At 43.5% G+C, this 15,345-nt stretch overlaps 2 protein-coding genes across 5 annotated transcripts in view; one reads left to right on the plus strand and one right to left on the minus strand.

Moving 5' to 3' along the window:
* The window catches only part of igfbp6b (insulin-like growth factor binding protein 6b), a 73,548-nt gene extending 65,446 nt beyond the window's left edge, over positions 1 to 8,102 (minus strand). The window contains exon 1 of the mRNA XM_035739145.2: positions 8,079 to 8,102. The gene's annotated coding sequence lies outside the window, so the exon portion shown is untranslated. The remainder of the gene's footprint in view (positions 1 to 8,078) is intronic.
* The window catches only part of spryd3 (SPRY domain containing 3), a 94,017-nt gene that overhangs the window by 59,465 nt on the left and 19,207 nt on the right, over positions 1 to 15,345 (plus strand). For 3 of the 4 annotated variants that reach the window (XM_035739139.2, XM_035739143.2, XM_035739140.2), the window contains exon 7: positions 4,744 to 4,896. In XM_035739139.2, the coding sequence (XP_035595032.1) occupies positions 4,744 to 4,896 (153 nt within the window). The remainder of the gene's footprint in view (positions 1 to 4,743; positions 4,897 to 15,345) is intronic. The other variant, XM_052482436.1, reaches the window with a different exon arrangement.

Consider the following 15,345-nt stretch of genomic DNA (forward strand, 5'->3'; position numbering starts at 1 on the left):
TGACCAGATAAACAACAGCAGGGACGTCTCATCGCTCTGTTTTTCTCCAGAGGTAATAAAACGGTCTGCGTTCATTTGTTTCCCAGCTATCACCACAAAACTATTAGAAGCTCCTCTCTTTCATTGGAGGTAGCTAACATTCTCTCTTCTCTTTCTCTCGCCCCTACCCCTCCCTGGAGCTAACTAACCAGAGATTATCAGTGGGGGGGGGGCAGCAAGAAGCTTCTGCTGCAGGCAATTATGGTCTTAATATCACATCATGTGGGGAGTGTGTGTGTGTGCGTGCAATTGAAAAATTATATCAAGGTCATTCCTGGCCCCAACTGGGAGATTTTTGCTACGGGAGGATTTATTTTTTAATTTATTTTTTACACTGACTCACTTATGTGAGACTTATGTCACAACGTGTAATAATGACTTTCTAAACACCTTATAGGTAACAGCTGCTTCTTTTCTTTTGAAAGAAAGTTACTCGGCTCAACTTCCACTCAGAAGTAGAAGGAAGAGATTAAAGGTGGAAAGTGGAAACCATGCAGGAGTCATGCATGAAAGGGATGGGAGTCGATGACACAGAAAGGGATGGGAGTCGATGACACAGCCCCCCCCCCTTTTTGCACCACTAAGTACATGTGAACTAACACTCACATTTTACTTTTCTCCCACTTACTGACTTCGCTGAGCTATTTTATTGTGGAGAAATGTACTTACTATGACTGTGAAATTTGGTTGTCCCACCTAGCTATCTTAAGATGAATGCACTAACTCTTAAGTTGTTCTGGGTAAGTGTCTGCTAAAATGTAAATGTACAGCCAAAGCCAAATGAAAGGTTTCTCTTCATCTGCAGTGGGGCCATGACTGTCTGGTGTTGTTGTGTTGAGTACATCCGGAAGACTGTTTATAAGAAGAAAAAATGTAAACTCTTTAAAAGTCACTACTTCAACTTTTCAAATAAGAAGTATCCCTCTGTGGGCCTTTCTTTGGCTCGTCAACCACAGGAAGGTGATGGATGTAAGAGACCACACCATAGGCTACTAAGCTAGTGTTGCTTTCTATACTGTGGCAAGCAAAGCCTGTGTTTTGATCCCTGTCCTCTTGCAGGTTCTCCTTTTATCTAGGCCTACTCCACTGTCCACATCACTTCAATATCTTCACACGCCATAGACATAGGACCAGAATGGTCATTCCTTTCAAGTCAACGCTCTGTGATGGGAGGACCAGCGTTCGTTCTATGCTCTACTTCATTATATTTCTATGTTCCACACCACCTGCCATGTAGACCTACAGTTCACCTGACACACAGTCAATGCAAACAGACTTTGGAGTCGTTGTCCTGAGTGAGTGATTGATTTAATTGGGTGCAGTAGACAAAATTATCTCACACTCCCTCTCTCTCTTTCTCTGTCTCCCGCTCTCTCAGACCTTCACAGCCTCACCCCAGTGTGTGTTCAAAACATTCCTCTGAATCTGTGGTGAGTTTATTTACCAAGTGATAGTGAGGGAATGAATGATTGATTGATTATTTCTATTTTTGGAGTGTTTTGATTCTGCGGTATGTTGACTCAGTTTCAATTACACACTTTCAGGTGCTGCTGTATTGCTTCAGCACAGACGGCGCGGCCTGCGTGCCAGCTTTTTGGCCATACCCAACTCTACTGATAGAAGGCTATCAATGGTCTGTGTCAACATGATGGTTGTGTTTTGGTCAGTCAAATCCATTTTTATTTGTCACTTGCTCTGAATAAAGCGGGTGTAAACCTTACCGTGAAATGCCCTTAACTAACAATGTAGTAAAAGAAAGAGGTTAGAAGATATTTACTAAATAAAGTAGAAAAGTACGAAAATAGCAGCAGTGTAAAAACAAAAGGTAGGGTGGGCCTTGTCAATGTAAATAGTCCATGATCCTCTTCTAGTTTATTTGGGATAAATTGGCTGTATGATTGATGGATAGGTAATTTGGTAGGCAACTGGTGAGTAATCGTCTGATTCGTGAATTGCACCCTATTCCCTATTTAGTGTAGTTACTACTTTTGACCAGAGCCCTGGACCGTTGTCAAAGTAGTGCATTAAATAGGGAATATGGTGCCATTTTGGGGTGCAGTAGAACATTTTACACAGGCAGCACACAGTGGCAGCCAAACAGGTACCAAGCCCAAGCGGGCTGGTTGGGAGGGAGAGGCCCTCTAATCTCCTATGTTTCTTCCAAATGCCTCCCAGGAGTGACAGGAAATACCCCCCCTCCCCCAACCACACACACACACACAACTTACCCCTACCACCAGCCCTGACACCACCACCCCGGATGGTGCCATGATCAGAGAGAGAGAGAGAATGGCAAGAGATGGAGAGTGAGAGAGAGTGAAAGGGAGAGCAGAGAGAATGACTGCAGGCATCTGTCAGCACTCTCACTGAAGCATGTTCCAAGCTGCTGGGAGGGAGAGCTGATTAAAAACCTCTCTCTCGCTCTCTCTACCTCCCTTTCTCTCTCTCCATTACTCAGCATCACAGAGGCGGGAAGGTGTGACAACACACTCGCTGCAACTCCCTCTCCCCCTCAAAATAACAGCTACTGTCCAGGCATGAAAGTTGAAGAGGTTGAGGAGAAGGATAAGATGGCAGCGAGAGAACAAGAAAGGACAGTCTAAAAAACAAGATTGTAAAGAAGTGGGTACCCATTAATGTAGGGCAGGCCTGTGAGTTGAGGACACAAGACAAGACAGGGCACTCATTTTTTTTGCAACTGGCCAGACAGAGACAGTAATGGAATAAATTGTGTTCTTTTAAAGGGAAGATTTTTAAAAAAATTGTCAGATGCCTGACTACATGTCTTTCATGTCTGAGTTTTAGGACGTGCAATAACCAGATTGTGACTTGGAAGATTAAAGGTATTTGCCAATAAATTCACATTTTTCAGATGATCAACTTTCACGATCCCTGTCCACTTTAAATATAGCTTTCATGTGCAGATTCCCTTCCAGACTGTAGCATCTGGGTCGTCAGCAGTATTATACAGGTAACTGCCAGAATAAAGGTAACACCGACAGTGTCGTAAGGCGTTGGGCCACCACGAGCCAGAACAGCTTCAATGCACCTTGGCATAGATTCTACAAGTGTCTGGAACTTTATTGGAGGGATGTGACACCATTCTTCTACAAGAAATTCCATCATTTGGTGTTTTTGTTGATGGTGATGGAAAACGCTGTCTCAAGGGGCCACTCCAGAATATATTGTTGACAGTTTTCACGTTGAGAGTGGAGTTTGACAAAGTTGGTCCTGGCCTGTGTTTGTCCTTTCTCACTTGATATTGCTGGTGTAAGGAGTATGTATTTTGGGTGTGAGGTAGTATGCCCAGGTACTGTAAGGAACACTGTACCTCGATTGGTCCTTCATTCAATCTGTCACAGAATAATTGAAAGAGAACTCTATTTTCTTGACTGAGACCTAGTTAGGAAGTTATTTATTTCCACTGGATGGATAACCAGGCAACGTTCATCATCATTTAATTGAGGGAAACCTTTCCTTTTGATGCATAACTCTAAACCGCTGTAGGCCCATTACCGTAACGCACCCAGGTGTTGTCACAGGCTTATTAGAGGAGTCCACCCCCACTTTGTCTATCATCTTTTCTCTTCCACTTCAAACTGAAGGCGTTCCTTCGGTCTCTCTATTCTCTATGACACACTGGATGGAAAAATAGGAGCAGCACTTGGTTGCCTAGCTGCCCACCTACTTGCCCTTCCCATAGAAACCTGTTCTTCTGAGGCTTAGTAATGTGTTTTTCCTATAGGATCTGTTAAGCCTTCCATGGAGAAGTTATTATAATGTTCAATCAGTGGAATATTTGGCGAGACTATTTACGCATGATCAACCTGGGCGTGCCTGTTACAGTGGGAGTATGACTGCATGGCTGTGTCCCAAAATGGAACCCAATTCCCTATTTAGTACATTTGCTAGTCTGTACTTGGTGAGTTCCTCTTTATGTCGGGCGTACACTACACGACTTCCAAAATCCTAACACTTGGTCGTGAGGGTTCTCGATATCACGCTGTCTCGCGAAAACAAGGTGATGTGATTAGATTGTTAACGTAGCTAGAACGAGCTGTAGCTCAAACCAGCCTCAAACATTCATGCTTGCCATGCAGAGTTGAAATATCTAGCCAATACATTTTTAATTGAACAGCATTGCTTGTGAACTACAAAGCTGTGACAATTTGACACTGGTTGCAAGTACAAATGCATAGGCTACCAGTAGTAGTCATGGCTCCTGCTTCGAGAGTCTACACATTCTGGGCGATGCGATACAACATCATCTCACTGGCATCTTCTCTGGCAAACTCTCATTGGCTATTGCTGATCACCTTTCTCAAAACTTGTCATTGCACATCTCACACTACAAGAGCATAGAAGATTTTTGTGCCAATTTTAAAATCAAACATGTTTGAAAATATCGGGACCTCTGGGACGGCTCAAAGATGAGATCGGTAGACCTTAGACTGCGTCTCTGACACACTCACGTTAAATGAACGTCGGTGACGGCCGCAGACCCCGAGTAGGCAACAACGTGGATTTTGTCTACCGTCTGGGACAACTAAATCGGGGCCAAAATCATGTAGAGTACGCCCGACTTTAGGTGTATCTGTCTTTTGAGTACTCCAACATGTTCGCGAAAGGCCAACTTAGTCAAAACTACAGTATGTTGTATTTGAATACTAACCCTATTTCCCCTCCCCCACACACACACTTTAGCAGCTCCTGGAGTACGTTGGGAAGGGGAAGAGCATCCTGGACGTGGGTCTGGCCCAGGCCAGGCAGCCCCTCAGCACACGCTGCCACTACTTTGAGGTGGAGATAGTGGACGCTGGAGAGAAGTGCTACATCGCCCTGGGCCTGGCCAGAAGGGTAAGCACTGTACAATTGCACATCAGTAAACTTACGGCCACACAGAGACAGATGAAATCACATGCGTTCATCAATTGTCAATGTCAAAAGTTAGCCAACTATTTCCGAAAGAGTTGTGTGTGTGTGTTTGGCAATGATCTCTGTTGTCCATCTGTCAACAAATGACTCCCATTGAAAAACCATTTGGTTCTGGCCTCCCGAGTGACGCAGCAGTCTAAGGCAGTGTTGCAGCATCACTACAGGCTGGGGCTTTACTTGGCTCCTCATGCTCTAGCGACTCCTTGTGGCGGTGCCGGGCACCTGCAGGCTGACAATGGTCGTCAGTTGAACAGTGTTTCCTCAGACACATTGGTGCAGCTGGCTTCCGGGTTAATCAAGCGGGTGTTAGAAGCACGGCTTGGCTGGTCATGTTTCGGAGGACGCATGACTCGACCTTAGCCTCTCCTGAGCCCATTGGGGAGTTGCAGCAATGATACAAGATCATAATCGAGAAAGTGGGTAAAAATTACAACAACAAAAAATAACATTGGCTCAATCTGTAATTTTCTGAGACAAAATCTCTGTCTGGCCATAGCCTAAGGGTAAGCATTCATAACTCTGTATGCAGTTTTTAACCATCAGCACTATAGAGAAGTATAGGTGGCATTTATTTAATCAGATTCTGCTTGTTTTGAAGTTGAGGAAGTAATAGTACAATCGTATAACACATTTAGGTACAGTACAGGGTTCGCACAGACAGTGGCAAGTCAAATTCAAGGACTTTGAATGACTTTTTCAAGTCCTAATATTTATTTTCAAGGACCATCAATTTTAAGTAGTTCCTATTATGCAATTGATTCTAGTCGCCATCAGATGGCAGTATTTTGCCACAGCCTCATGGGGAAAAAAATAACTTACTATTCATGACTACCTTACAAGTTCTACTCAATAATACGTCTTCTACGTATTTGCAAAATACATGAGTGGTAAGTCAGTACTGAGAAGGGAAGGGGTCTGAATACTTTCGAATGCACCGTAAATACATACATCCCTCATTATTCAACACCTTTGTTGTAGGAATAGAACACAGTGTGCGTGATGAAGAGGGAAAAAACCATTCAAGACATTTTAGCACGACTAATTCAAACCCCTCATCTCATTTTCCAAAGAATGCACATGCGGTTCCCATCTAATGTTAGCACAGAACAGGAGCTGCTGGACTTTCCATAATAACCTGTGTGCCTTGAAGTCTAACACAACAAACAGTTGTACGGGAACTGATCAAAACAACGAGCAACATCTGGTCTTACACCATTGTAGACTGGAACAGAGCAAAAATAATACAGGTTGCCCCTATGGCCAAAAGTAGTGCATAGTATAGGGAATAGTATACCATTTTGGACATATCCATAATATACATAGGTATCAATGGAAGGCCAAGACTGAGAGATGCTCAATGACTGAGTTATATCACCCATTTGCATTGCTCATACTGTCAGTAGAGGATGAAAAGGGCTGGGACTGACTGTGTAGGTCTGACCTAGGAACATCAGTCATGAGGTGTAATGAACACCAGCCACAACCCAAGGCATGGTCTACGTGGAGTTGCCCTGTCCTGTCATGCTCGCTCTGATCTCTCTGTGGCCATGGGCATGGCTCACTGTAGACAGAGACTAATTACTCTCAGGTCTCGAACCGACAGGCGAAGACAGACTGAAACTAGTCTTGTCTTGTGAAAGGGAAGGTTGATTTAAGGCCAAGGTCACTGGGTCCGACCAACCAGACTTGGGTTCAATACATTAAAAAAAAAATTTAAAAAAACATTTTAAAGATGGAGAGTGAAAGGGAGTACTTTTGGTACTTGTCTATCGGTTCCATTGCAACAGCCAAGCTCAGTCAATCATAGCTACTGTATTTGAAATGATTTCAAATAGTATTGAATCCAGGTCTGCCAACCAGACCGACCTGCTCCTCCTCCCTTCCACTCTGAAAAAAGGAAGACTTTTTGTTAGTGATAACTAACTCCATAACATTTCCTCCCCTTAAGACTTTGTCCCCCTCAGTCTCTCTGCATCTGTATTTGTTTACAGAGACATTATGGCCTCTCTTCTCCAAAGGACAACTGAGGTGATAAAGCAGATAATTGAAGGGCTGGTTAATCTCTGTTTACTCACCAGAATGTTACATGTTGTTGGGTTCAGTTACTTCACTCAGACAGCATCTTGCTAGATGTCTCAGAGTGGATGCCCAACACACACACTCTGTCTGACTGACTGACTTCCCTGTTGACTGACTGACTTCCCTGTTGACTGACTGCCTGGCCCGGTTGACTGACTGCCTACCTGGCCCGGTTGACTGACTGGCCAGTTTGACTGACTGGTGGCACCGTACAGTTACTCTAACCCAGTAGAGCAAGGATGTCAAACTCATTCCATGGACGGCCTAGTGTCTGCTGGTTTTTGTTTTTTCCCTTTAAATTAAGACTTCGACAACCATGTGTCTTGGTTGAATCTTTGCGATGCGCCATTCAGTCATAATGCGATGTTTGAATCAACATTTCTGAAGGCTTTCCCCAAAAACCTTCTGAATTAAATGTTCACTTAGGCTTAGCTGGCAGAATGATATCATGATGATTTCTATCAATCGTGGGGCATTTGTTTAGTAAACTCTGCCATCACATGTAGCCTAAACTGTACATTGTTTGGTGCAAAATAGGGGTGTGACTGTTAAAATGAGGACCAGGTTTGGAAAACCTTGAATTACACCTTGTAACAATGGTAAATGTAATACATTTTCTATTTGTAATAACATTTACATGTTTTATGTAATCAACCAGGTAAATGTAATAACTTGCTGGTAAACGTAATGAAATGTTGAATGGTAAACACAACTTTTCCTGCTAAATGTAATAAGTTATTACATTAACCAGTGCGTATTACATTAACCGGTGAGTAACAACAATTTTGAGTAATAATGTAATAACTTCAACCAGTCATGGAATAACATACCAAAATCAATGTTTTTACTTACATAAACACATAAACAAACATAAGATGGCGCCGGAGAGGATGGCACTGTTTTACCAACAGTGCCATTTTGTTCGGTTTTTCAATTTTGTTGTACCTTATTCTGTACATAATGTTGCTGATATCATCTCTTCTGACCGAAAAGAGCTTCTGGACATAAGAACAGCGATTACTCACCACCTTGGATGAGTCGGACAGGAAGGATATACTCCAAACACCCAAACAGGCCCTCATCCCCGTCATTCGCTGGAGAAAGAAACAGATTTTGAGGAAAAAGATTGGGGTGCCTTGTGGGGATCAGGTGATGAGTGACTAAACTGCCTTTGCAATCCGTACTGTTAGCCAACATTCCATTGCTGGAAAATAAATGGGACGAAGTGAAAGCATGTATATCCTTGTAAACAAAAGCTGGTGCACAATATCTAAGGAAGTCTCAAGGTTTTGCACGCCTGAGATGGTGTGGTCTACAGCTTATCATGAGATACTCTATTTACCAAGAGAGTTTTCGTAGCTGTCTACATACCACCACAGACCGATGCTGGCACTAAAACCGCACTCAATGAGCTGTATCCTGCCATAAGCAAACAGGAGAACGCTCATCCAGAGGCAGTGCTCCTAGTGGCCAGGGACTTTAATGCAGGGAAACTTAAATCAGTTTTTACCTCATATCAGCATGTTAAATGTGCAACTGGAGGGGAAAAAATTCTAGACCACCTTTACTCCACACACAGAGACTCATACAAAGCTCTCCTTCGCCCTCCATTTGGCAAATCTGACCATAATTCTATCCTCCTGATTCCTGCTCACAAGCAAAAATTAAAGCAAGAAGCAGCACAAAAAAGTGGTCAGATAAAGCAGATGCTAAAATACAGGACTGTTTTGTTAGCACAGACTGGAATATGTTCCGGGATTCTTCCGATGGCATTGAGGAGTACACCATATCAGTCACTGGCTTCATCAATAAGTGCATCGATTATGTCGTCCCCACAGTGATTGTACGTACATACCCCAACCAGAAGCCATGGATTACAGGCAACATTCACACTAAGCTAGAGGGTAGAGCTGCCACTTTCAAGGAGCAGGACTTTAACCTGGAAGCTTATAAGAAATCCTGCTATGCCCTCAGACGAACCATCAAATAGGCAAGACATCAATACAGGACGAAGATCAAATCGTACTTACACGGCTCCAACGCTCATCGGATGTGGCAGGGCTTGCAAACTATTACAGACCACAAAGAGAAGCACAGCCGAGATCTGCCCATTGACATGAGCGTACCAGACAAGTTAAATAACTTCTATGCTCGCTTCGTGGCAAGTAACACTGAAACTGTAATCACGCTCGCCGCAGCCGATGTGAGTAAAACCTTTTAAACAGATCAACATTCACAAAGCCGCAGGGCCAAGCGGATTACCAGGACATGTACTCCGAGCATATGCTGTCCAACTGGCAAGTGTCTTCACCGACATTTTCAACCTCTCCATGTCTGAGTCTATAATACCAACATGTTTCCAGCAGACCACCATAGGCCCTGTGCCCAAGAACACTAAGGTAACCTGCTTAAATGACTACCGGCCTGTAGCGCTCACATCTGTAGCCATGAAATGCTTTGAAAGGCTGCTCATGGCTCACATCAAAACCATTATCCCAGAAACCCTAGACCCACTCCAATTTGCATACCGCCCCAACAGATCCACAGATGATGCAATCTCTATTGCACTCCACACTGCCCTTTCACACCTGGACAAAAGGAACACCTATGTCAGAATGCTGTTCATTGACTACAGCTCAGCGTTCAACACCATAGTGCCCTCAAAGCTCATCACTAAGCTAAGGACCCTGGGACTAAACACCTCCCTCTGCAACTGGATCCTGGACTTCCTGAGGGGCCACCCCCAGGTGGTAAGAGTAGGTAACAACACATCCACCACACTTATCCTCAACACTGGAGCCCCTCCGGGGTACGTGCTCAGTCCCCACCTGTACTCCCTGTTCACTCATGACTGCACGGCCAGGCACGACTCCAACACCATCATTAAGTTTGGCGATGACACAGCAGTGGTAGGCCTGATCACCGACAACGACGAGACAGCCTATAGGGAGCAGGTAAGAGACCTGACCGTGTGGTGCAAGGACAACCTCTCCCTCAATGTGTTCAAGACAAAGGAGATGATTGTGGACTACAGGAAAAGGAGGACTGAGCACACCCCCATTCTCATCTACAGGGCTGAGCTTCAAGTACCTTGGTGTCCACATCACCAATAAACTAACATGGTTCAAGCACACAAAGACAGTCGTAAAGAGGGCACAGCAAAACATATTCACCCTCAGGAATCTGACATTTTTTGGCATGGGTCCTCAGATCCTCAAAAGGTTTTACAGCTGAACCATCGAGAGCATTCTGACAGGTTGCATCATTACCTGGTATGGCAACTGCTCAGCCTCTTAATCTCTCCCTCCATACAATCAATGTAAATCTGATACTGTCAAGTTCAAATGTAACTTTGCGTGTGGAGGGTACTGTAGGTCATCCGCTTTTGCGGGCCAGTATTCCTTTCATTCGGGCGAGTAGCTTTCAGTTGGCACTGGCCCAGTGTGCCCCTGGCAAATTAACTTGAATGTCAAACACTGCAAAGGCGTGCTAATTTAAAAGATGGATAGATGTTATTAGCCTGGTTCTGTATGGAATGCAGGTACATTATGGGTCAAAGGTCAGGTTATTGCCACCAGTGGAAAAGGTTGGTTCTAGAACCCTGCCAGAAGGCGGATGACCAGTTTGGGAAGTATCGAATCACTGAAGCTTTAGCTCCGCAGCAATATGATTTTAGATACCAGGTAAAGGCACACATTGTTAATATGTTTGTTTATGTATGTATGTGTGTGTTGGGGGGAGATGTAATCTATGATCTCCCCTTCCTAGACGTGGCGCTACCTCTACTCTCGCTCTCCTTCCTCTCTCTGCAGATAAGAGTTTAGATGTATGTGTGCTGCTTGGAAGCACTTCAGCTTTCATCCGGAGATACACACTGGTTGGTTGCTAAGGTGCAGGACAAGGAGAGAGATCTTGCCCTGAGTGGGGTGGTGAGGTGCAATCAGTGGTGCCTGCCTGAGCAGCCATGGCGTGCGTGTGTGTGCGTGCCGTTATCTTGCTGGCTGGCCTTCCGTTCCATCCGTTCCCCGTCGGCCCTTTCCTCTGCCCTTTTCCTTCCGTCCCCGCGGGCTGTTTCAGCCCCCCTCCATAAGCCCCCCCCACTGTGTGTGTATTTATTAGGATCCCCATTAGCTACTGCCAAAGCAACAGCTACTCTTCCTGGGGTCCACATAAAACATTACATATACAGTACATAACATTAATAGACAAGGACAGAACGACATATATTTAAAATAAGAATTTATCGTTTCATACATTTATGCTTTGGCATTCCATGCATCATGTACTCATTATAACAGCAACACTGCAGCCATTCATTTTCCCATATATTGCGATCCCTTGCTCTACTGTTACAGTTGCTTTGTCTAAGCAGGTCCAGATATCCTAATCTCACAGCACCAGTTGTTCTGTAAATACCTCACAACAACTTTGTCATTATGGGGTATTGTGTGTAGATGTGTTAAAGAAAGAAATTTAATTTTTTAATTTTTTATTATTCAGACTGTAACACAACACAATGTGGAATAAGTCAAGGAGTATGAATACTTTCCGAAAGCACTTTACAGAGTCATTGAACATTGGTAACTTTAATAATGTTTACATACTGCTTTAACTACTTTATATCTATTTACCACAGGAGGTTGGTGGCACCATAATTGGGGAGGATGGGCTTGTGGTAATGGAGCAGAATAAGTAGAATGGTATCAAATGCACTGAACAAAAATACGAACTCAGCAGGCAACAATTTCAAAGATTTTACTGATTTACAAGGAAATCGGTCCATTGAAATAAATTCATTAGGCCCTAATCTATGGATTTCACATGACTGGGAATACAAATACGCGCTTCTGTTGGTCACAGACCTGTAGGGGGGTGGATCAGAATACCAGTCAGTATCTGGTGTGACCACCATTTGCCTCATGCAGTGTGACACATCTCCTTCACATAGATTTGATCAGGCTGTTGATTTTGGCCTGTGGAATGTTGTCCCACCTCTCTTTGTGAGCTGTGAGAAGTTGCTGGATATTGGTGGGAACTGGAACGCGCTGTCGTACGATGCAAAGCACCCCAAAACTGCTCAATGGGTGACATGTCTGGTTATTATGCAGGCCATGGAAGAACTGGGACATTTTCAGCTTCCAGGAATTGTGTACAGATCCTTGTGACACGGGGCTGTGCATTATCATGCTGAAACATGAGGTGATGGCAGCGGAAGAATGGCACAACAATGGGCCTCAGGATCTCGCCACGGTATCTCTGCATTTAAATTGCCATCGATTAAAATGCAATTGTGTTTGTTGTCCATAGCTTATGCCTGCCCATAACCCCACCGCCACCATGTGGCACTCTGTTCTCAACGTTGACATCAGCAAACCATTCGCCCACACGATTGAAACCTGCCCAGCACAATTGGGACTAGGATTTTTCCGTAAAGAGCACACTTCTCCAGTGTGCCAGTGGCCAAAGGTGAGCATTTTCCCACTGAAGTCAGGTCAAGACCTTGGTGAGGACGACGTTCACCCAGATGAGCTTCACTGAGACGGTTTCTGACAGTTTGTGCAGAAATTCTTTGATTGTGCAAACCCACAGTTTCATCAACTGTCCGGGGGCTGGATTATCTTGGCAAAATGCTCACGAACAGGGATGTAAACAAACTGCATATAATTTGAGTGAAATAAGCTTTTTGTACATATGGAAAATTCCTGGGATCTTTTATTGCAGCTGATGAAACATGTTTTTACATCTTGAGTTAATATATTTGTTCAGTGTACATCAAACACACAGTTTCCATGTGTTTGATGCCATTCCATTTGCTCCATTTCTGCAATTATTATGAGCCATCCTCCTCTCAGCAGCCTCCTGTGTTATGTACTGTATTCGAGTCAGGGCTTATCCTTATGCTGTACACACATTTTCTATTACCATACTCTCTATACACACCATTTACATACAGTGCATTTGGAAATTATTCAGACCTCTTGACTTTTTCCACATTTTGTTATGTTACAGCTTTATTCTAAAATGGATTAAATTCTATTTTTTTCCTCATCAATCTACACATAATACCCCATAATGAGAAAGTGAAAATAGGTTTTTGGAAATATTTTGCTAATTTATAAAAAAGCAAAAAACCGAAATAGCTAAGTATTCAGACCATGTGCTATGAGACTTGAAATTGAGCTCAGGTGTATCCTTTTTCCATTGATCATCCTTGAAGTGTTTCTACAACTTGATTGGAGTCCATCTGTGGTCAAATCAATTGATTGGACATGATTTGGAAAGGCACACACACCTGTCTATACAAGGTCCCACAGTTGACAGTGCATGTCAGAGCAAAAACCAAGCCATGAGATCGAAGGAATTGTCCGGCGAGCTCCGAGACTGGATTGTGTTGAGGCACAGATCTGTGGAAAGGTACCAAAAAATGTCTGCAGCATTGAAGGTCCCCAAGAACACAGTGGCCTCCATCATTCTTAAATTAAAGAAGTTGGAATCACCAAGGCTCTTCCTAGAGCTGGCCGCCCGGCCAAACTGAGCAATCGGGGGAGAAGGGCCTTGGACAGGGAGGTGACCAAGAACCAGATGGTTAGTCTGACAGAGCTCCAGAATTCTTCTGTGGAGATGGGAGAACCTTTCAGAAGTACAACCATCTCTGCAGCACTCCACCAATTAGGCCTTTACAGACGGAAGCCACTCCTCAGTAAAAAGCACACTACAGCACACTTGGAGTTTGCCAAAAGGCACCTAAAGGACTCTGACCATGAGAAACAAGATTCACATCTGGAGGAAACCTGGCACCATCCCTACGGTGAAGCATGGTGGTGGCAGCATCATGCTGTGGGGATGTATTTCAGCACCAGGGACTGGGAGACTAGTCAGGATCAAGGGGAAAGATGAACGGAGAAAAGTACAGTTTTTTTTTAATGAAAACCTGCTCCAGATCGCTCAGGCCCTCAGACTGGGGTGAAGGTTCACTGGACTTGATCCCAATTGAGTTCAGCAATGCTCCCCATCCAACCAGACAGAACTTGAATGGATATGCAGAGAAGAATGGGAGAAATTCCCCGAATACAAGTGTGCCAAGATTGTAGTGTCATAATCGAGGCTGTAATTGCTGCCAAAGGTGCTTCAACAAAGTACTGAGTAAAGGGTTTGAATACTTATGTAAATATAATATAGTGCAGTTTTAAAATAGTACCTGGTTTTACTTTGTTTAGATTGATGAGAAAAAAAAACTATATTCAATCCATTTTAGAATAAGGCTGTAATGTAAAATGTGGAAAAAGTCAAGGGGTCTGATTACTTTCCGAATGGACTGTATATATTTATTTTATATACAATTTTGCCGTGGGGTTTTGTATTGTGTATTTCAATAATGTATTCTTCGACATGGCTCATTTTAATATTTCTAGCACTGTACATTGCATTTTAGTTACTGTTTATTCACACCACATTATTTATTTAGATACTGGATTCTTGATATAGCTCAAAAATATATCTACTGCTGTACATATCATTAGTATATCTTGTGTAAATTCATCTTGTGTGTGTATATATACTGAGTGTACAAAACATTCGGAACACCTGCTCTTTCCATGACAGACTGCCCAGGTGAATCCATGGTGAAAGCTATGATCCCTTATTAATGTCACTGGTTAAATCTACTTCAATCAGTATAGATGATGTTATTTAGTATTTTATTATGATCCCCATTAGCTGTAGTGAAAGCAGCAGCAACTCTTCCTGGGGTCCACATAAAACATGAAACAGAACATCAATAGACAAGAACAGCTCAAGGACAGAACTACATACATGTCAATGCATACACACAAACTATCTACGTCAAATAGGGGAGAGGCGTTGTGCCGTGATGTGTTGTAGACAGTTTATGAAGGATTTTTAAGCATTGAGGCAATTGAGACATGGATTGGGCATGTGTGTCATTTAAGAGGGTGAATTGGCAAGACAAAAGATTGAAGTGCCTTTTGAACAGGGTATGGTAGTAGATGCACCGGTTTGAGTGTGTCAAGAACAGCAACGCTGCTGGGGTTTTCACACTCAACAGTTCCCCATGTATATCAAGAATGATCCACCACCGGAGGATATCCAGCCAACTTGACACAACTCTAGGAAGCATTGGAGACAACATGGGCCAGCATCGCTGTGGAACGCTTTCGACATCTTGTAGAGTCCATGCCCTGACGAATTGACGCTGTTCTGGTGGCAAAAGGCGGGGTGCAACTCAATATTAGGAAGCTGTTCCAAATGTTTTGTACCCTCCGTGTACAGTAC

The sequence above is a fragment of the Oncorhynchus keta genome, chromosome 27 (assembly GCF_023373465.1).
Source record: "Oncorhynchus keta strain PuntledgeMale-10-30-2019 chromosome 27, Oket_V2, whole genome shotgun sequence".
Lineage (NCBI taxonomy): Eukaryota > Metazoa > Chordata > Actinopteri > Salmoniformes > Salmonidae > Oncorhynchus > Oncorhynchus keta.